Raw genomic sequence first — 23,780 nt, 5'->3', positions numbered from 1 at the left:
GACACTTGCCCAAGGTGTCACACAGTGGGACTGAACCCAGAACCATGTGGTTGGGAAGCAAACTTATTACCTCTCTAGAGCCACATAAAAATATAAACAAAAATACACCTCTTCAAGTAAGAGTTTTAAAATCTTTCTGCTGATCCTTTGTTTCTCTCCCATCCCCACCCATTACACCTCCCCTCTCCACTCATTCCCCCCTCTCACTTGTCAACTTTCTGCTGCAGCCCTTTTAATAAAGGTCTGCTTTAATATTCTGCTTGCTTGCTTCCCTCCCCCCACTTTCTCCCTTGCCATTGACATTATTTCAAGATAGAATGATAGGAATTTAAGAGGTCCATGGGAGGGAGACTGTTGGCAAAAGTCAAACCAATGTTTGCTGGTACTGCCTTTTTTTTTCTTCTTCTTTCTCCCCACGACCCCCACTCCTACTGCACCCAGTTTAATTCTAATTGGTTGCAGCAAGCTGGCAAAATAGTTAACACACAATGCTTAGTAGCATTCCAATAAGTACCAGTGAAACATTGAGGAGTGGGGGTCGATGTAATTGACTTATCTCCCTGTCCCCCACTGGCTTTGGGCCAAAATTTGAAACCACTCTGCTTCAAAGGTTAATTCAAAACCACTCTATGGTCCCATATTTTGGTTGTATGTTCATCTTGAGGTTTTCTCCTCTGTCGTTTCTCTCTACATTTTAAGGAAATGGAAACTAAAAGAAACCTGTTGTGTGTGTGTTTGTACCCCAACACTGCTTGACAAATGTTGGTTTCTTTGCATCCATGGAACTTAGCAGTTTGGCAAAAAGAGTGATAGAATATGTACAGGGCTTAAAAATAAATACTGGGGTCAATTTGTGAGCCCCAGAATGGCTGCAATTCAATGATTGAAACAAAAGATAACTGATTTTCAAAATATGGTAACATAAGGGTTAAAGTGATCTAAATTAAAACTGTGCATGTGTGTGTGTCTCTTAAGCTTAGCAGTCACTTAGGGGTAGGACCTAGTAGCTGGCAATCACATTGTCCCCATGTAGTTGTGTTGTGTGGAAAGGACATGAGTGACAGGGTGGCATGTATATATAAGGGTCACAAACTATGCAGAGAGATAGATGTGCCCTTTTAAAGTCTAGCCAGGCTCATGGGCCCGGTTTCCCGGTTTCTATGGCGTATGTGTTCCCCAGCTGGACGGGACGCCAGTCCATCGCAGCGTTACTCATTTTTGCCAGTTGAGTGGACTGGAGCAACGTGAAATGAAGTGTTTTGCTCAAGAACTCAACGCATCACCTGGTCCAGGAATCGAAACCACAACCTTACAATCATGGTGCTGACACCCTAACCACTAAGCCACGCGCCTCCACACATACTATGCAGAGGGACCACTAAAAAAAATATGAGGGTTCTGATAGACACAGTCACATCTCACCACTTCTGTACTCGCACATCAACTCCCTCCCCACCTGCACTGCTCCACTCATACAAAGAGCCACTGTTACTCCCTATACACACTCTAAAACTATTCCTTATTGTCAATTTTGGCATGAGGGAATGGTTTTTGGAAATAACTGTTGTTACCATATTTCTTTTGAAATATGCTTTCTTTCAATTAATTCTGAAAATAATGAAAAATTTAGTAAAGTAACATTGTCCATATTAAGCTGGGGGATGGAACATGAATTAACATAGAATTTTGATGTAAAGTTTTAATTTAAATCACTTTAAACCGTTAGTTACCATATCACTTGAAATATGCTACCTTTGTTTTAATTAATTTTGTAAAGTCATTATTAAGCTTGTTTTTGAAGGAGAATTTTAAAAAAATAAGAAAAGAAAATAGACGAAGAATGGAAAAACCTTCAGTTTCATCAATAAAATGGATCGCCTAGAAATACGATAAGGTTTGGTGTTTGAGTATGCGTGAATAGATGAAATGAGAAGAGAGTGGCTAAGGAAAGGTAGTTTGAAGGGTGATGTGGAGATGTGGAGAGAGGTGAAAATACTGGCGTGTGTGTATATAAAAATCAAAAATGCCCAAGACCAGGAGAGGTGGAAAATAATGGTAAAAATAATTTGATTCCTCAATAGTAGCACTCGTTTAATCCAACGAACCAACTGTTACAGAATCTTGCACAGTGGAATCACTTCTTCGGTGACATCACTTTATTTTGTATGTGATGTTTGTAAATTTCGGGAGGTAATATTTAGTTTACATGGCGGGGCTGACATGCAAACAAAGTTGGGGACCCACAGTAGTATATTAAGAGTCCATGAAAAAATTTTGCTTTGTAAGGGGATGCTGGAAAGTTCCTGCTTTTGGGTAAAAGAAAATTCCAAAGGATCACAATTATGATTTTATTCAACACATTCCCTTCTCAGATTCACACACTCATTGCAATGGCCCTTCCATTTTACTAAACCCTTGGAGGTTCAACTCAGAAGGTTGAACCTCCAACCAGGCCTTTTGTGATGCCCTTAAAGCCAGGAACTTTTCAGCACCCCTTGCAGATGTATTTATTGTGAGAAACGGCGAGGTTTCTTTCTCCAACATTTTACATACTTCAACTAATATATAAAAAGCATAATAGGAAATTTGAAAGAAAGTATCTATGAAAGTAGCTTTTAACCCTTTAGCATTTAAACTGGCCATATCCAGCCAAAATATTCTACCTGTTTTATGTTCAAACTGGCCAGATCTGGCCTCTCACACCAATCCTTCAATATCATTCTAAAATTGAATGATTACCTCATCAAAACCTCAAAGCTACATGAGAATGCACGATTAATTCAAAACAATATGAATGAATAAGTATTACATTTGACAGAGAAATATGTGAATGCTGAAGGGTTAAACATCAAATGACTTTTGGGGGTCCACCAGAATAAAATAATTAAAGGAGTCCATAGGTTAAAAAAAAAAACGGTCAAGAACTACTGATTGAGTCAAAGACTCGTGAAGTCAAATGTTATTCCATAACCCTTTCGTTCCCAACTGGCTGAAACCGGCTCTGAGTACAAATGTCTTGTTTTCATAAATTTTGAATTAAAATCTTCCACCAAACCTTAGTCACAATTTATGTTCCTAACACTAGCTTAATGATAACCAAGTTATTTTACTAAATTCTTTGTTATATTTAAAGTAATTGAAAGAAACACAGAACATCTCAACAGAAATATAGTAACGAAAGGGTTAAATTTGTGCGTTTTACCTGTAGATTGAGGAACACACACAGAAGTTGAGATTGTTTTTATCATTTTTAGTGTTTATAAATAACTTTGATATTATTCCAAGCATCACCCTGCTGCTGCTCCCACCACCATCTTCATGGTGTGTAACTGCGCAGTGTTGCTGCACCAATGTGTGGAGTGTCTTGTTTTCAATCCTACTGTGATACGGCATCATTACCGACACAACATCAGACATAAACATTACCATTTCATGGAGTAGAAATTTCTTCTCTTCATAGAATTTGCCTGATTGCTGAAATAATAGAAGCTTCACATAGCTGCAGCTGAACCATTCTGCCAAAACAAAAATACCATTTTATTAGAATCTTTAGATCTGGATTTGAGTCTTCATCTGTAATCTTTCGTTGGGATTACCCAAGATTAACCCGTTAGTATTCAGATTACTCTGCCAAATGCAATGCTTATGAATTCATACCATTTTGAATTAATCATGCATTATCTCAAGGCTTGGAGATTTCCATGGCATGACTACTTATTTTTGAAGCTGGTACAATCTTTTTCATCAACCATCCAAGAGCAGAGACTGAGGTTTGCTGGCCACTGCTGGAGAAGTAAAAAAGAACTTCTGAGTAATGTGTTGCTGTGGACATCAAACCATGGTACCACAGTGGCTGAAAGACCATGGAAGACGTACATACAACAGCTTGTAGATGTTGGACGCCGAGTTGAAGACCTAAAAACACTAACAGAGGATCGGGAGGAGACAGGCAATCAGCTAGATTGGATGATGCCTCAAAGAAAAAAAAATTAGAATGACATTGTAGGATAGGTGTGAGAGTCCAGATCTGGTTAGTTTGAACATACAAGTAGAATATTTGGGCCGGATAGGGCCAATTTAAATGCTAATGGGTTAAGTAGGTTACATGTGAAGACAAGAATGGCTAAATATTTGTATAGGTTTTCATTGTTTTATTTTATTACCCTGTGAAGGCATGTAGCTTCGTGGTTAGGGGATTTGGCTTACAATCGTAGAGTTTTGAGTTCAATACCTGGTGACATGTGTCTTTGAGCAGAGCAAGACACTTTATTTCACATTGCTCCAGTCCACTCAGATGGCAAAAATGAGTTCTACCTGTATTTCAAAGAGCCAGACATGTCACATTCTGTGTCATGCCGAATCTCTACATTAAAGGTACGCGTGTCTGTGGAGTGCTCAGCCACTTGCTCATTCATTTCATGAGCAGGCTGGAATCCTCATTGTTGGAACTGATATGGAATGCCAACTTAATTTTATTACGCAGAACATTTCTATTAAAATATGCTTAAATATGTTGGGCGATATACTGTGCATGAGAAGACCTGTCAAGCCAAGTGAAATCAATCGCACATGCCAGTGCCGTGTGACTGGCACCTATGCCAGTGGCACGTACAAAGCACTGTTTGAACATTGAGCCTCACGGAGGCAGCGACAGGTGATCAAGACCTTTGGTGATATGCTGTATTTGAGAAGACCTGTCAAGCCAAGTGAGATTGTAGTTGTGGCCGATACTGGTGTCATGTGACAAGCACGTGTGCTGGTGGCATGTCAAAAGCACCCACTACATTCTTGGAGTGATTGGCATCAGGAAGGGCGTTCAGCCATAAAAACCATGCCAAATCAGATTGGAACCTGGCGCAGCTCCCCAGCTTACCAGTTTTCAGTCAAATTGTCCAACCCATGCCAGCATGGAAAACAGATGTTAAGTGATGACGATGATGCTGCACTACAATTATTTTAATACAACATCCTACAATAGATGGTGAATAAGGCAGTAATTAATCTTAACCCTGTCTCGCTGTATTCCCACTACAGCGGGAACAGGTTAAAACCTCATCTCTGCCAGATTCCTGGTAAAGTGGTAAGAAACAACACACATAGATGCAGCCGATTCTGTTCGTTAGTTTGCCTGCAATCGTTAATCTTCAGTTTTATATGCAACAATTTATTGTTTTTGTTTGGGAGCCCAGATGGAAGGTGAAGTGGGGCCCAGGTGTGAGAGGGTTAATTGCTTATTGTAAAAGATTTAGTGTGTGTGGGGGAGCACCTTGGGGAAGTGTTTTCTACTATACACTTGGATCAACCAAAGCTTTGTGAATGGTTCTTATAGAGAGAAACTGAAAGAAGCCCATCGTGTGTGAAAGTGAGTATATGTTAGTATCCTTGTCTTGACGTTCAGATGATTGTTATAAATGCATTGACTTCATTTTCAAAATTCTGTGAAAGCATGTCTTGCGATGGGAAATATCTTACATGGAACCAGGTGAGGGTTTGTGACAGGAAGAACATCCAGTCATAGAAAAAAAAAATCTACCTTGAAGAACTCCATCTGATCTGTGCAAATATGGAAAGGTGGACATTAAAATTGTCATGATGGTCAAGATGACCACAATGTTTGTACAGGTTTCCATACATTTTGTTAACTGGAATATTTGTACTTTAATTTTTTACTTGTATCGGTCAGTTAGAATTTTTAGTTGAATGAATTGATCCCAGGATTTCTTTTTCTTATCCTGGTACTTATATCGGTCTTTTTTTTACTGAACTGCTAAGTTACAGTTTCATAAATACACCAGCACTGGTTGTCAAGCAGAGGGACAAACACACAAAGATGTACACTTAATATTTACATATATATATATATATATATGTATGTTATTTTGTTAGTTTCAGTCATTTGACTGCGGCCATGCTGGAGCACCACCTTAAGTCGAGCCAATCAACCCCAGGAATCACTCTTTGTAAGCCTAGTACTTATTCTATCGGCTCCTTTTGCTGAACCGCTAAGTTATGGGGGACGTGAAGACACCAATGTTGGTTGTCAAGCAACTACACACATATACATATACGACAGGCTTCTTTCAGTTTCCATCTACCAAATCCACTCACAAGGCTTTGGTCAACCCGAGGCTATCGTAGAAGACATTTGCTCAAGGTGCCACACAGTGGGACTGAACCTAAAACCATATGGTTCGTAATCAAGCTACTTACTACACAGCCACTCCTGCACACATATATACGTATATATGTATACACATGTATATACATATGTATATATGTATATACATATATACAACCATCCAGACATCTGAGTACCTGATTATTATTTTTTCTAATACATATATACATATATATATATACATATATATATATGTATATATTTGTATATACATATATTATGTATTTATTTTATTTATTTATTTATATGTTTCAGCCAAGTGGCTGCGGTCATGCTGGTGCACATGTATTTCTGTTGATTTTGGGATTTATAGCCCCCCTTTTTCCTTTGTAATCCCTAACACGTGAAGCCTTGTTAGGGACAGCAATTTTGGGGGTGGGAGTAAGTCGACTACATCCACCCCAGTACGTAACTGGTACTTATTTTATTGACCCTGAAAGGGTGATGAAAAGCAAAGTCGACCTCGGTGGAATTTGAACTCAGAACATAAAGATGAACAAAATGTCGCTGAGTATTTTGTCTGGTGTTCCGACAATTCTGCCAGCTTGCTGCAACCTCTAGACTAAACTGAGTGCAGTAGGAGTGAGGGTCGGAGGGAAGAACAAGAAGGGAAGGCAGTCCCAGCAAACTAACTTTTGAGTCCCTAACACACAAAGTCTTCTTAAGGAGTGAAAATCATATTTTAAAAAAAATGAATTCAGTTTTGCAGCAGCTAATCAAGTGTGTTCACATAGGTGTTAAAATGCCTAGTCCCCCTCTCCCCCACTTTTCCAAACTGGCCTATGGGAAGTCATGGGAATCTGAACACAATGGTTCAAACCTCAGCAGGAGCCCTGATGTACAGTAATTGCTACCATTGCCTGTTTAGGATATTTTTAATGGAAAGAACTTCCATGAGATGTACCAGGATATGCCTGCTGGCATTTCTGCTTGGTTTTTTAATATAAAATCATGATTATACTTAGGTATTACTCTGTGTGTGTGTATGTGTGTGAGAGAGAGAAAGGTGCTTAAGATAGGGAGGTGAATGAACAGATAGATAAAAAGGTGTGTGCATATATATGTGTGTGTGTGTGTATACACACACATATATATATCTAGCTGTCCATCCATTCATCTCTTTTGAACAGCACCATTTACATTGGTTTTCTTAATACTAATGTTTCAAAGAATATATTGAAGAGAAAAACAAAAACTGTGTGTGTTCCAGTGTTAAGATAGGTACACTCCGTCTCTGCATGATGTAAAAGGCAACTAAAAGGATTAGCAACAGGAGGGGCCTCCTGCTGTATAATTGTTGTTGGCATCTTTTTGTCTCGGGAGACAATGGAGTTGTGCATAAACTAATCCAGTCTGGGTTTTTACATTTCATGTCCTCTCCAGTTTTGCACAGGCCTGGGCTAGATGTAAGAAAATCCTGGGTAGCCCAGCCGTCAGGATTCCTCTCTCGACCTTGCTGACGTAGTCCAAAGGAGTGCAGAGCATTATGTTTGGCACCAGTTTGGTTGCAGGAGCTGCCGGAAGAGTGTCGAGTCGAACACTAAACCACCTACGGGGCTCCACTCTGGATTTCTTTGAAGGCTGTCTCCTTTCCATAACCCTGGATAGGGGCCCATACCTGGAACTGTCAGACGGAGCCAGCTGTGCCCAGGACTCATGTCAGGCAGTGTCATCACTCCCTGAAGTAGTGAAGAAAATCGCTAAACACAGACACACAAACACACACATATACAATATACATGACGGGCTTCTTTCAGTCTCCGTCTACCAAATCCACTCACAAGGCTTTGGTCGGCCCGAGGCTATAGTAGAAGACACTTGCCCAAGGTGCTAGGCAGTGGGAATGAACCACGAACCATGTGGTTGGTAAGCAAGCTACTTACCACACAGCCAATCTTTTGTTTTGCTTCAGTCATTGGCCTGTGGCTATGCAGGGAGCGCCACTTTAAAGGATTTTAGTCAAATAAATTGACCTCGTTTCTTAAAATTCTTAAGTCTCGTTGTACTTATTCTATTGGTCTCTTTTGCTAAACTGCTAAATTATGGGGACATAAACATAGCAACTGTGGGTGTCAAACATTGGTAGGTGGGAACAAACACAAGCAAATGCTTGTTGGTCTGTCTCAGTAATAATTTTGTTGTTATTTAGCCTCAAATCAACCCTGATACAGCAAACCTATCATCAAAGACATTCCAGCCTTCAGCAAACTGTCTTTTTAGGGATAATCTAGAACATTACAATGGGTGTGTTATTTAGGTAGGGGGATGCCTTGGCTGCTATTTTTAGCGTGTCAAGTAACCACGTAGAGACTCTTTCATTGATTCGATTGCGTGATGAGATTTTTTTTACACATATATGTACACATATATATCATCGGCAGAAGTTAGTGAGTAAGTCAAAAGCTGAGAGTTTCGTGTATTGGCACTTATCAAACACGAAGTTGGCCATTGTCACTCTGTAATTTCTGCCTATTATTAGTGTGTGTGTGTGTGTAGATAGATAGATAGATGACCATATATATATATATATATATATATATATATATATATATATATATATATATATATATAACATTAAGAGTAAATCTTGTTCTGTGACACATTATACCAGTATCCAAAGTTTCAAAGTGTATAGTTAAAAACAAACTAATTAAAAACAATTAATTTAAAAAAAAACTAATTAAAAAATTATAGGTGCACTAGTGGCTGTGTGATAAGTAGTTTGCTTACGAACCACATGGTCATGGGTTCAGTCGCCCTGTGTGGCACCTTGTGCAAGTGTCTTCTACTATAGCCTCAAGCCAACCAAAGCCTTGTGACTGGATTTGGTAGACGGAAACTGGAAGAAGCCTGTTGTATATGTGTGTGTGTGTGTGTGTGTTTGTGTTTGTCCCCACCACCCCAACATCGCTTGACAACCGATGCTGGTGTGTTTATGTTCCCGTAATTTAGCGGTTCGGCAAAAGAGACCGATAGAATAAGTACTAGGCTTACAAAGAATAAGGTCTGGGGTCGGTTTGCTCGACTAAAGGCGGTGCTCCAGCATGGCCGCAGTCAAATGACTGAAACAAGTAAAAGAATAAAAGAATATATATAGATAGATAGACACACACATATATATATAATGTTAAGAGTAAACCCTGTTCTATGTGACACATTCTATCAGTATCCAAAGTTTCAAAGTGTTTAGTTAAAAAATCACTAATTAAAAAATCTGTGCATGAGATGGAATAAACCATATATATATACATATATATATATAGGTGCAGACGTGACTGTGTGGTAAGAAGCATGCTTCCCAGCCACATGGTTCTGGGTCCAGTCCCTCTGCATGGCATTTTGGGTGTCTTCCACTATAGCGTTGGGTCAACCATAGCCTTATGAGGAGATTTGGTAGAAGGAAACTGAAAAGAAGCCCGTCATAGCCACACATAAACATACATGTAGGTGTTTGTCCTCACCCCACCCCCACCATTGCTGAACAACCGATGTTGGTGTGCTTATGTCCCCATAAGCTAGTGGTTTAACTAAAGAGACCGATTGAAGTACCAGGCTTACAAAGAATATGTCCTGGGGTTGATTTCTTCAACTAAAAGGTGGCGCTCCAGCATGGCCGCAGTCAAATGACTGAAACAAGTAAAAGAATACACACACACACACACACACACACACACAAAAGCTTTCCCAGTTTCCATCTCCCAGATTCACTCTGAAGGCTTTCCCAAAACTGAACCTGAAACAATGTGGTTGTGAAGCAAACTTCTCAACTACACAGCCACATCTGCACCTAGACATGTTAAATATCTTCACCAACCAGGCAAGGTATCATCTCTTCTCCTGGCACATGATCCCCATCACACAGACACACACTTCCAACATTAGATTCATTTAGCCATCTTCACCACCACCACCACTGCTGCTCCCACCAGAGTTAATACATTCCAGATTCTGTCTTCACAGATGTCTCTTAAAACTGATTAGTTTATTTATGGGGGAAAGGTTCATTCAATGTGGTGGTTGTGAAGGGGAGAAGACAAAAGACCTGGAGGGGTGGTGTGAGAGAGAGAGAGAAGAAATGAAGGAGGGGAGACAGAACACCCACTCACAAACTATTCATATAAGAGAGAGATGAGAATGGAATTCTGCACACCCACTTCTTGCCTACCCTCCAGTGTTTAAATAAATAAAATCCCATTGCTATAGTTTTAAGTCAGCAACAGACATTCCATTCACATGAAGATTCGTCCTGATTCTTGATTCAATAGATCCACCATTTCTCATTGAGGCACATCAAACCACTCACACAGACACACAACCAAATAGGAATACAGTTTCATTCATAAGACCATTCTTAAAGACAGTGTGTGTGTGTGTGTGTGTGTGTGTGTGTGCATGCACAAATATGTATCCATGCTTGCCACCCCTTTTTTTTTATACTGTTCCCACATTTTTCCAGTGGCCAATAAAAATACCTCCCTTTATATTCAGAGATCTTCGGTACCAACATTGCATTTCATCCTTCTGGTTGGTTGGGTGTGGGGGGAGTGATAGAAAAATGTACCATGCATGCCAGTACTAAGGCCTGTGATTCAATCATTCATTAATTGCTGTCATTTACTATTAACAGTTATAGGAAAGAAGCAGTTGTGTCTTAGAAGAGATAGTATAACCCACACACTATATATATTACACACACACACATGCATATATACACACACACACACACACACACACACAAACAACGCAAATCTTACAAAGGCACTGCATCAGCATGCATGCCCTTGTTTCATTCATGGAAGTGACCATGATTAGACACAGCCCTGATAAGGTTAGTAGAATGAACACACACACACACACACATATTTTATAAATGTAGTATGGAATTCCCCACCCTGTGCTTAAGTAAATAAAACCCCATAGCTATGGGGGTTTTAAATCAGCAACAGACATTCCATTCACATGAAGTTTCCTCCTGATTCTTGCTTCAATGGATGGACCATTTCTCATTGAGAAACTTCCAACCACACACACACTGCTGCATTATGGGAAATGCAAAGAAAATACACATTTTCACTTGTTTGTCCTTTGACCACGGCCATGCTGTAGCACTGCCGTGGAGGGTTTAGTCAGATCGACCCCAGAACAATTTTTTTAAGCCTAGTAATTATTCTATCGGTCTATTTTGCTGTACTGCTAAGTTACAGGGATGTAAACACACCAACACAAGTTGTCGAGCAGTGATGAGGAAACAAACACAGATACACACACACACGACAGGATTCTTTTCAGTTTCCATGAACCAAATCCACTTAAAGCTTTGGTTGGCCTCAGATTATAGCAGAAGACACTTGCCCAAGGTGCCACACAAAAATATATACATATATGATGGGCTTCTTTTAGCTTCCATCTACCAAACCCACTCACAAGGCTTTGGTTGGCCTGAGGCTAGAGTAGAAGACACTTGCCCAAGTGCCACGCAATGGGACTGAGCCCGGATACATGTGGTTGTGAAGCAAGCTTCTTTATTTCATAAATATTTGCCATAAAGGCATTACAAAGAGGGGACGAACAAGGACAGACAAACATAAAAGAGGTGAAGTAGCTGTATCGATTAAATATTTACAATTTTAAATATATAATAAAAATTATTTACAATGTTTGACTGAAGTATTGCTCATTACAGATGCAATTTGTAATGGCTTTCCTGAAGGATAGGCATTGGACCACCAGGGTAGACCCCTTGCTTTTTCTTTCCCTTGTTTTTGGCTCCAACTTACCTGGTGCCAAACACTCCCAGCTTCCTAGCCACAGGCTTCCATCTTCTCATGAATCTGTCTCGTGACAGATACCTCTTCTCCAGCCTGATCTTACTACCGAGGTGGTAACAAAAAAAAGTCAACTAACCCCTGGCCAGATACAAAGGTATCCGTCACTATGCCTCTTACACGCGTCTTCCATACTGTTTCTTTCAGTATGGCTACTACGCAGGTACCACACAGCTACTTCCGCGCCTGTTTTTTGTTCAGGCCATGCTGGAGCACCGCCTTCAGTTGAACAAATCGACCCCAGGACTTATTCTTTGTAAACCTAGTACTTATTCTATTGGTGTCTTTTGCCAAACCGGTAAGTTACGGAGACATAAACACAACAACATCGGTTGTCAAGCGAAAGTGGGGGAACAAACACAGACATACAAACATATACATACATACACACGCATACACGACGAGCTTCTTTCAAGTTTCCGTCAACCAAATCCACACACAAGGCTTCGGTCAGCCCGAGGTTATATGCCCAAGGTGCCATGCAGTGGGACTGAACTCAGAACCATGTGGTTGGTAAGTAAGCTACATACCACACATACACAGATTCTCTGAAAAATACTGTAAATGGCTTTCTTGGGGGTTCGAATATGCCTGAAGCATACACTACCTCATTAGGACTAATAAAAATACAAACACTAAGAAATGTCATTTACAACTCTGCAACCCTTGTGGCAAATAACAGTTTGTTTACTTATTGTTTTCTTTAAAAAGCCATCCTCACATATTAGAAAGAGTGACAGGCTGTCACCGCCACTACCACCAACGCCACCACCATCGTCAATACCATCTCCCTGCTTTTTTGACCCCAAGGTCGCTGATGTGTATGAAAATGGTGAGGTGGAGGGATGAGGGTGATCCACATGCCACCAATAAGTAATCAATGACTCATACTAACTCCCAAGGAAAGACGGGGGAGAGAGAGAAAGAGAGAGGAGAGAGGAAGGTCCCCCTTCCTGAAGATGACAGTGAAAGTTTCAATAAAGAGCTTGTCGGCAACGCAAGGCGGCGAGTGTCCCTGTCGTTGGTTGTATGTAGTGTCTGTCTTTCTCCTCTTCCTGCTCCATTATTATTGTCAGCAATAGTAGTAGTAGTAGTAGTAGCAATAATAATAACGATAAAGCTGGGTGCAGTCCATTCACGCTTAACAGGAAGACATGGGAGCCTGAGCAGCAAAAGAAAATTGGCGGGAGTAGGACGGGTCGGCGGAAGAGGAGACATTTTTGAGGAGGCTTTTGTGCGTTTGTTTTGGTTGTTTTATTTTCTGTGCTGGATTTTTACTCTGAGTAAATGGGGGATACAGTGTGTATGTGTGTGTGTGGCATTAATTGGATATACAGACTGGTTCACACCTTGAATCATGGCAAGAGAACTTCGACAGTGGAGAGGGAGGAGAAGAAAGAAGCAAAGAGAATGGGTGTAAGGAAGAGTGTGAATGATAAAGAGAGTGAGGGTTTACGCGAGAGAGAGGGAGGGAGGAAGTTGTGTGTGTGTGTGTGAGATGAATGGGAGTAGAGTTAGAGTATATGTAAGAGAAAGACAGGGAGATGGAAGTGTGTATGAAAGGAAGTATGTGTGAGAAAGAAAGAGTAAGAATGTGGTGAATGTGAGGGAGAGAGTGTAACAAAGAAAGGGAAAGTGTGAGAATTTTTGAGTGTAAGAGTAAAGAGAATGTGTGTGAAAGAAAAGGTATGAAAGAAGTGTGTTTGAGGGAGGGAGTGAGATATGCGAAGGAGATGCAAAAAAAAAAAAATTAAGCAAACATTGTTTTTTAATTACCCTATAATCGATTCTGTGGATCGGCAGGTAAGACCAGATAGGCTCGGTTATGGCCGTGCGGTTAAGAAGCTTGCTTTGCAACACATGTGGTTTCAGGATCAGCCCCACTGTAGCACCTTCGCCAACTACCAACTATTTATGGATGAGGGGGGTTAAACTATGCTTTTTTTTTTTTAGTGGATTTGGTTGACTGAAAACCAGTCATGGAAATTTCAGTGTGTGTGTGTGTTTGTGTGTGTCACTGAATACTGCTTGACAACTGGCGTTGCTTCGTTTACGCCCCCATAACTTAGAGGTCCGACAAAAGAAATCGATAGAACAAGTACCAGGTTTAATATTTGTTTGACTAAACCCTTCAGAGCACTGCTCCAACATGGCCAGTCCAATGAAAAAAAAAAACAAAAAAAAAAAGTTTTTAAGTTTGGGTTATAGGGATCAAGGGATCGTTTCTGAACAGCAATTGGGGGGTTTGTACATCAATGCCTCATATTTCAAGATTTCAGGGATGATTTTAATGTCTTTTTTCTTTTTCCAGGAAAATTTTAAATCGTGTGACACCCAAGATATCAGGACACTTGGGTTTAAGAAAGCTTAAGAACTCTGACCGTCTTCGAAGACAATAAGCATACACACTGGCTGGCCGAAAGACTGAACACTTTCATCCACCGACGTGTAGGGAGTGATACAGTTCACAGTGGTCAACATCATTTAACACCCTTTCTATGCTTACATGGGTCAGACGGAATTCGTTGTGGCAGATTTCTACAAGCGGATGCCCTCCTTGTCACCAGCCCTCATTTGTTCCAAACAAGGTAATATTTACCCATGGCTAAACATGTTCTTTCACAGAAGACTGGAAACGAACAACATTACTTGGATGATGATGATACTTATGACACATGAGCTTGTTCAGCTGGTCACCACGCTCAACAAAAAAAAAAAAAAGCAACGGTCAACCCTCTACAGCCATTATGTCTCCTTCATTGTCACTACAAATGTTCCCACTTCTCATTTCAACAAACTGCAATACCAACAAAGTAACTCACTCAATGAATCCATTTCTTTTGTCAAGATGATTATATCTCACTCACCAAGACTAACTTCTTTTTTTTTTTTTTTCCAGTCATTAGCCATTTCGATACCAACCCAGCTGAAACCACCTCTGGTTCTGTGGTACAAATATCTTGTTTTCAAAAGTTCTGAATTAAAATCTTCTGCCAAGCCTTAGTTATCATTAACCTTTTAGCATTTAAACCGGCCATATCCGGCCAAAAGTATTCTGCCTCTTTTATGTTCAAACTGGCCAGATCTGGTCTCTCACACCAACCCTACAATATTGTTTTAAAAATTAACAGCTACCTCATCGAAATCTCATAGCTACAAGATAATGCATGGTTAGTTCAAAACAATGTGGATGAAAAAGCATTAATTTTGGCAGAATAATGCGAACACTAAAGGGTTAAGCTAGTGTTAGGAAAATAAATTGTGACTTAAGTTATTTTACTAAATTCTTTTGATATATTTTAAATTGATTGAAAGATACACAGAGCATCTCAACAGAAATATGAAAACAAAAGGGTTAAAGTGCAGCCATGCTGGGACATCACCTTGCAGGAATTTTTTTTCCCTCAAATTAAAAAACCTGGTACTTATTCTATAGGTCTTTTTTGCCAAACTGCAAGGTTACAGAGACAAAGACACACACATATATACGATGGGCTTCTTTCAGTTTCCATCTACCAAATCCACTCACAAGGCTATGGTCGGCCCAAGACTATAGTAAAAGACACTTGTCCAAGGTGATACTTAGTAGGACTGAACCCAGAACCATGTGGTTGGGAAGCAAGCTTCTTACCACACAGCCACAGCCTAACATCATCCTCCTGATTTAATATCTGTCTTCAAAGGAATCGGTTGAACAATTTGTTAGGATCCGATGAACCAGAGGATTGCATCAAACTCCAATGTCTTTTTTTGGCTTGTTTTCTACAGCTGGATATCCTTCCTAACACCAACCACTTTCCAGAATATACTCGGTGCTTTTATTGTGGTGCCAACACTAGTCAGGTCACCAAATAACTCAGAAAACACTCTTTTAATCTTTTACTTGTTTCAGCCATGATTGGGAACTGCCTTGGAGAATTCTAAGTCGAATAAATCAACCCCAGTACTTTTTTTTTTAAAGTTTGGTACTTACTCTATTGGGTACTTTCGCCAAACCACTGTCACAAGGATGTAATCACAACAACATATTTTGTTTGTGAAGCTCAGGTGGGGGGGGGGGGGGAGATAAACACATGACAAGCTTCTTACGATTTCTGTCTACAAGATCCACTCATAAGACTTTGGTCAGCCCAGAACTTTAACAGAAGACACTTGCCCAAGGTACCACACAGTGGAGATGAACCTGGAACGAAGTGCTTGGGAAGAAAGATTTTTACCACACAGCCATGCCTGCACCTTGAAAGAGTGGGGGCACAGTATTGAAGGAGGTGGCTTTGTGCCAGGTGTTGAAAGGCATAGGAAGAGGTGCCTTACTGAACAGGAAATACATGGCTATCCCAGCAGGAAAGGGAAAAGCATTGTATAGATGGGATATCAGGGCATACCATCAAGATGCAAAAAAGGTGGGAAAAAGAGAGAATGGAGATAGAAAACTCAAGAATGGCTGGATAGGTAGGTTGATGAATAGTGTGAAAGAAGCAACAGAGATAGGGGTGAATGCAGCGACTGTTGAACAAAGGTGGACATGTACCAGATTTGAAAGAAATAAATGAACCATCTAACGACACTAACTCGAAAGAAATAATATAAAACTAAACATCAATGTATAAAGTTTCACAATAATAATGATAATAATAAAAAGCACCCAATTCACACTGTAAAGTGGGTGGCATTTGGAAGGGCATCCAGCTGTAAAAACCTTGCCTGTACTTATGCCACATCAAAAGCATTAAGTCCACTTTGCTGAGTGGTTGGTGTTAGGAAGGGCATCCAGTTGTTAAAGTCCTGCCAAAACATTAACAGAAGTCTGGTGCAAGCTTCTGCCCGGCCGGCTCTTGTCAAGCTGTCCCACCCATGCCAGCATGGAAGGCGGACATTAAACGATGAATGATGACTAACGAGGATGATGATTTCAAATTTTGGCACACGGCCAGCAGCTTCAGGAGAGGTGGTAAGTTGATTACATCGAACCCCAGTGTTCAACTGGTACTTAATTTATCAACCCAGAAAGGATGAAAAGTAAAGTCGGCCTCAGTTGAATTTGAATTCAGAACATTAGGACAGATAAAATACCGCTAAGCATTTTCCCCAGCATGCTAATGATTCTGCCACTTGCCACCTTAAATGATAATAATCTTTTCTACTATAAGCACAAAGACTGAAATTTAGGGGCAGGGAACTAGTTGATTACATCAACCCCAGTACTCAACTGGTACTTAGTTTTATCGACCCTGAAAGGATGAAAGGCAAAGTCGACCCTCGGTGAAATTTGAACTCAGAACGTCTAAGACGGCTGAAATGACATTAAGCATTTTGCCCAGCATGCTAATGATTCTGCCAGCTCACCACCTTAATGATAATAATAATGGTTTCAAATTTTGCCACAAGAGCAGCCATTTTGGGGAGGGGGTAAGTTGATCACACTGACCCCAGTACTTGACGTATACTTAATTTATTGACCCCAAAAGGATGAAAGGCAAAATCAACCTCGGCGGAATTTAATCATAATATAATAATAGTAATATTAATAATTCTTTCTACTACAGCTACAAAGCCCGAAATTTGGGGAACAAGGGTGAGTCAATTACATTGACCCTGAGTGCTGAGGGTTCAAAAAGATGGAAGGCAAAGTCAACCTTGGAAGAATTTGAACACAGAACGCAAAGCCAGAAGAAATGCCACAAAGAATTTTGTCCAGGGTCATATATTAATTCATTGAACTATGAGTATACAAGGCCTGAGATTGTGAGGGATGGGGCTAGTCGATTACATTGACCTCAATGTATAACTGGTACTTATTTCCTTGCAAAGGCAAAGCTGACTCAGGAAGAATTTTAAAACTCGGAATGCAATGCCACTCAGCATTTTTCTGGCATGCTAAGGATTCTGCCAACTAAAAAAATAAACAATCCACATTCACTTTTCTATGCTGGCACAAGTTAAACAAAACTTGTTAAAGCAGATTTTTTTTCTCTGGTCTAGTGCCTTTCCTTTCACCAACCCTCACCAGTTTCCAAATAAAATTCCCATGGCCAGACATGTCTTTTTTACTTAAGGCTAGAAACGAACAACCCTGCTTGTATGACAGTGATGCTCATTAAACAACCACCACATGATGTCAAAACAACAGTTAACTATCACACACACATTATATATGTGTGTGTATGTGTATGTATATATATATATACATACATATACAGTTATACATACACACTCAATCTTCTTTCAAATTCCAACAACCAAATTCATTCACAAGGCATTGACAAATCCAAGGGAACAGGGAAAGATACTAGCCTATGGTGTCACATAGTGGGACTGAACCCAAAACCACATAGCTGGGAAGGAAACTTCTAAACCACATGGCCATGCTCCCATCTCTTCATATTTCCTTTTTTTTTTAAAAAAAAACACACTGAAGATTGAACAGACACAAACAATGAAAATAGAAAATGAGTTTATGATATTGGCAATAGATGGCAGTGCTTACCTTAGGAGGGACACAAAACTTAAGAGCATATCCATTAGGGTCTTTGACTAGTTCCAATTTAGTCCTTTCCCATTTCGATTTGCCTTTTGAATCTTCCCCTGACAACACATTAACAATTTCCTCTTTGCTGGCATCACCATTGCCATACTGTTCTTCGACTTTGTCTAATTTACCTTTAGTCGCCGGTTTATCGTTTTTGTTCATCTTCCAGTGCTTTCGGTGATGTTCCTCAGCGCTACCATTGGTATCATTTGAACTACTCTTAAAAAAACTGCGTCTCCGAATTCCACGGAGAGAGAACCGCCGGAAAAAGCTCTTGCGCCGTTTTTCAGTGGGGCTCAGCTGACCAGAAGTGGAAATGGCGGTCGTGCTGCTGCTGCTGCCGCTGCCACCGCCACCACCGCCGCCGCCTCCACTTCCGCCAGTGCCGCCAACACTGACGCCACCTCCGCTGACCACACTGTTCTCTTGGTCAGCATAATCGCCATGGTCATCACCACCATGGCTGCCGTTCTGTTCAGCTAGGGATTCTGGACGGGAATTGTGAGACGCAGAATGAAAAGCCATTCCAATTCCATCAGCTGGTAATAACTTGGCGTTGACGCTGTAGCAGAAAGGAAGAAAAAAAAAAATTTAATTAAAAGACAAAAAGAAAAAAAAGGAAACATTTTCTCTGAAGACAAACACAGAACATCTCGAATAAATACAGTAACGAAAGTGTTAATGCTTTGTTTTTTCTGTGTTTCTTTTAATTAATTTTAAATATAACAAAGAATTTAGTAAAATAACTTCGTTATCATTAAGCTAGTGTTAGGAACATAAATTGTGGAAGATTTTAATTCAAAACTTATGAAAACAAGACATTTGTACTATAGAGCCAGTTTCAGCCCAGTTGGTAACAAAAGGGTTAAGAATTGTTTCTCTTTTATATATTTTAATTCTTTTATTACCCTATTTCTAATTAATTTTAACTATCACAAAGAATTTAGTAAAATAACTTAGATATCATTAAGCTAGTGTTAGGAACATTGTGATTAAGGTTTGGTGGAAGATTTTAATTCAGAACTTATGAAAACAAGACATTTGTACTCAGAGCCAGAGGTAGATTCAGACGGTTATTATCAAAAGGGTTAATGAGCCAAAGGGGGAGCCTCCACATCACTGGTTTTCAACCATTTTTCACTCTGATTCCTATTTTATGCTACCAGATACTAATGTTTAAAAAACTCCTATTGTAATGAGTACCCACCAATGAGGAGATCCAATCCAATCAAAACCGGGTGGTCTGGTGGTCCTGAAGCTAGGCTGGCAGAAGCTATTTCCCGCTTGCAATAAATATCAAGTGCAAGAAATGGACTGAATAAACCAGCCAGTGGAGACGTCTTCCTGGGGTTAAATGGCAGTATCATCGTCTCTTAGAGGACAGCCACATTAAAGTGGCCATAAACAATCTTATATTTTTATAATTATTATTAGGAATTGTATAAAAACTTTATTGAAATATTTCGTGTTTTGTAGAAGTTTAAAGAATTTATTGCTCATGAATTTTAACAATGAGGGCTATAGTTGCTATGATCAACAGGACAACCTGCTCAAGAAATTAACATAGAAATGGCTAAGCACTCCACAAACACACATAACCTTGACATTGATCTCAGGGATATTCAGCATCACACAGAATGTGAGAAAGTTGGCACCTTGAATTATAGGTACCGCTCATTTTTACCAGCAATGATCCATCAGGTACTGAACACAAGACCTTGTAATCATGAGCCGAATACCCTAGCCATTAGGCCACATGTTTTCACATGACCTGTCTAATTGAGAAGAAATGCCAGCACCATGCGGCACAGACATAGCTACATGGCCAGCAGGTACAATCATAATCAGCAGCACCTTAGGCAAGTGTTTTTAGCCTTGAAACCTTCCACTCATTACATTCACACAGAAAGGACCTGGGTCCTATTCTTCTGCAAAAAAACACCTCACAAAAATAGGGAAGAGGGATTGGGGCCCCAGAATTGCAGATCTCTGAAGAAGGGTTAAAATTGACAATGGCAAAAAGAGAGAGAGAGAGAAAGAGAGAGAGAGAGAGAGAGAGAGAGAAAGAGAGAGAGAGAGAGAGAGAGAGAGAGAGAGAGAGAGAGAGAGAGAGAGAGAGAGAGAGAAAGAGAGAGAGAGAGAGAGAGAGCAGTTGGTGAAAGGAGAGAGAATAACATTAACTCTTTTGTTATGATATTTGTGTTGAAATATAACTGTTTCAATTAATTTTGAAGATAACAAAGAATTTAGTAAAATAATTTCATCATAATTTAGCTGTCACATGGAACAAATCAACATGAAGTTTTGATGGAGGACTTTTAGATCAATAACACTTGTTATACTTCTGTTGAAACACAGCCAGTATCATTATCATCCAATTTCCATGCTGATATGGGTTGGATGGTTTGAGAGAATCCAGCAAGCCACGGGGCATGGTTTCTACAGCTAGATGCCCTCCCCAACACCATCCACTTTCGTGTGTACTGGGTGCTTTTCCCAGGCCACTAGAGATGTTGCCAAGTTACTTGCAAGACAGGAAAAGAACAAAGAAAAAAGGTAGGAAGGAGCCCCTTTGACTGAATGGGAAAGACAGTAATTGGGGGGCAGGGGGAGTAGATTTATGCCCTTGTTTCAATTAATTTGGAAAATAACGAAGAATTTGGTCAGATCATCATCATCATCATCGTTTAACGTCTGCTTTCCATGCTAGCATGGGTTGGATGATTTGACTGGGGACTGGTGAACCAGATGGCTACGCCAGGCTCCAATCTGATTTGGCAGAGTTTCTACAGCTGGATGCCCTTCCTAACACCAACCACTCCAAGAGTGTAGTGGATGCTTTTACGTGCCACCGGCACGAAGGCCGGTCAGGCGGTACTGGCAACGGCCATGCTCAAAATGGTGTATTTTACGTGCCACCTGCACAGGAGCCAGTCCAGCGGCACTGGCAACGACCTCACTGGAATGTTTTTTTCACATGCCACCGGCACAAGTGCCAGTAAGGCGGCATTGGTAACGATTACGCTCAAATGGTGCTATTTACGTGCCACTGGCACGGAAGGCAGACAGCTACTCTGGTGGTAACGATCACGTTCGGACGGTGCTCGGCATTTAGATCATAAATTAACAGGAAATTTTGGTGGAAGAATTTAATTTAGATCACTTTGAAACAGGAAGTGAGTATCATAGAATCAGGGTTGATCTCAAGTATTTTGGTTCAAAAGGGCTGACTTGGTTTCAATGCCAAAGGGGAAGAATAGATGAAACCAAGAAGTCAACAACACAAGGCTTTCTTTCTTACTTCTTAAAGTAACAGTAAAAATTTAAAAAACCAAAAGAAAATACTAGACAGAGAAGCAAAAATAGCTGAGAAGATATGGTTTAGAACTACCTCCAGCAGGTAGATCACAAAAACCAACTGTTGCTGGTTTTGCATTCAGTTTTTGGACACTAATCATTGGGTAATAAACTGCGCTTGCGAGGAGGACCTGTTGAAACAAGTGAAATTGTTGCCGTGGCCGATGAGAGTACCACCTGATTGGCACCCATGCCAGTGACACATGGTAAGCACCATTTGAGTGCAGTCGATGCCAGTGTCGTCTGACTGGTCCCATGCGAGTGAGACTGTGGAAAGCACCATTCGAGCATGGTCGTTGCCAGTGCCACTTGACTGGCTCCCATGCCAGTAGCACATAAAAAGCACCATTCAAGTGTAGTTGATGCCAGTACCACCTGACTGGCCCTTATGCTGGTGGAACGTAAAAAGCACTGACTATACTCGTAGTGTCTGGCATTAGGAAAGGCATCCAGCTGTAGAAACTTTACCATATTGGATTGGAGCCTGGTACAGCCTTCTGGCTTGCCAGCCCTCAGCCAAACCATCCAACCCATGCCAGCATGGAAAGCGGACGTTAAACAACAATAATGATGAGTTCTACAAGACTCACTTCATATGGTTAACCCTTTAGCATTTAAACCAGCCAGATCCAGCCCCCTACAATGTCATACTAAAAATAAGCAAGCATATCATTGAAATCTCAATATAAAAAGATAATGCATGACAAATTGAAACCAATGTGAATAAATAAGTATTATGTTAGACAAACTAATCTGAATGCTAAAGGATTAACATGAATAGGTGCAACCACCAATTCATCTGTGAATGTTGCTAACGATGAAGGCACATTAACCCTTTAGCATTTCAATCACCCATATCCGGCCCAAATATTCTAATTTTATGTTCAAACTGGTCAGGTCCAGACTCTCACACCTACCCTACAATGTCATTCTGGAAATGATCACATCATCCACATCTGAAAGCTGCAAGATAATGCAGGATTAATTCAAAAGAACATGAATAAATAATCTTTACATTTGACAGAGGATAATCTGAATACTAAAAGGTTAAATGATTTAATAAGAATCAGAATTTCAGCTTTGGTCTGATTTGCCATTTGACGACATGTCACATCACTAAATCTTGCTAATGCCATGTAGGAAAGACATGGATATCATAAGTTCTAATATCTCTGTCTTAAAACTTTTAAGCTTCATGGTTATGTCAGAAACATGTGTTTAACCCAGTCGTATCCAACCCTATCGTTCTACCTATTTTATGTTCCAACTGGCCAGATCTGACCTCTCACACCTAACTTACAATGTTATTCTAAAAATCAATAGCCACATCATCAAATTCTGAAAGCTACGAGATAATACAGGAGTAATGCAGAAAAACAGGAATAAATGATCTTTACATTTGACACAGTAATCTGAATGTTTAACAGGTTAACATTTTATTGAAAAAAAGGTTTATCTCTTATCAGCTTATCTCATGAAACCAGGATTAAAGCAGGCCCTTAGAAGACCTTTTGTGAAGGTGCATGGCTCAGTGGTTAGAGCATCGAGTTTACGATCACGAGGTTGTGAGTTCAATTCCCAGACCAGGTTGTGTTGTGTTCTTGAGCAAGACACTTTATTTCATGTTGCTCCAGTTCACTCAGCTGTAGAAATGAGTTGTGACATCACAGGTGCCAAGCTGTATCGGACCCTTTGCCTTTTCCTTGGATAACACTGGTGGCATGGAGAGAGGAGGTTGGTATTCATGGGCAACTGCTGGTCTTCCATTAACAACCTTGTCCAGAATTGTGCCTTGGAGTGGAACTTCCGAAGTGCAATCCCATGGTCATTTATGAAGACCTTTAGGGACTATCAAACATGCATACCATTTACAATGAATTATGGGGCAGGT

The 23,780-nt window shown here is 40.2% G+C and overlaps 1 protein-coding gene across 3 annotated transcripts in view; it reads right to left on the bottom strand.

The window, feature by feature from the left end:
- LOC106871628 (uncharacterized) overlaps positions 1–23,780 on the bottom strand; it is a 171,033-nt gene that overhangs the window by 75,473 nt on the left and 71,780 nt on the right. For all 3 annotated transcript variants that reach the window (XM_089343009.1, XM_089343010.1, XM_089343008.1), the window contains exon 2: positions 18,491–19,094. In XM_089343009.1, coding sequence (XP_089199135.1) covers positions 18,491–19,094 — 604 coding nt within the window. The remainder of the gene's footprint in view (positions 1–18,490; positions 19,095–23,780) is intronic.

This window comes from Octopus bimaculoides, chromosome 26 (genome assembly GCF_046866305.1).
Source record: "Octopus bimaculoides isolate indiv1 chromosome 26, ASM4686630v1, whole genome shotgun sequence".
Taxonomy (NCBI): domain Eukaryota; kingdom Metazoa; phylum Mollusca; class Cephalopoda; order Octopoda; family Octopodidae; genus Octopus; species Octopus bimaculoides.
Note: the sequence above shows the minus strand (reverse complement) of the source record. Positions and strands in the feature narration are given on the sequence as shown.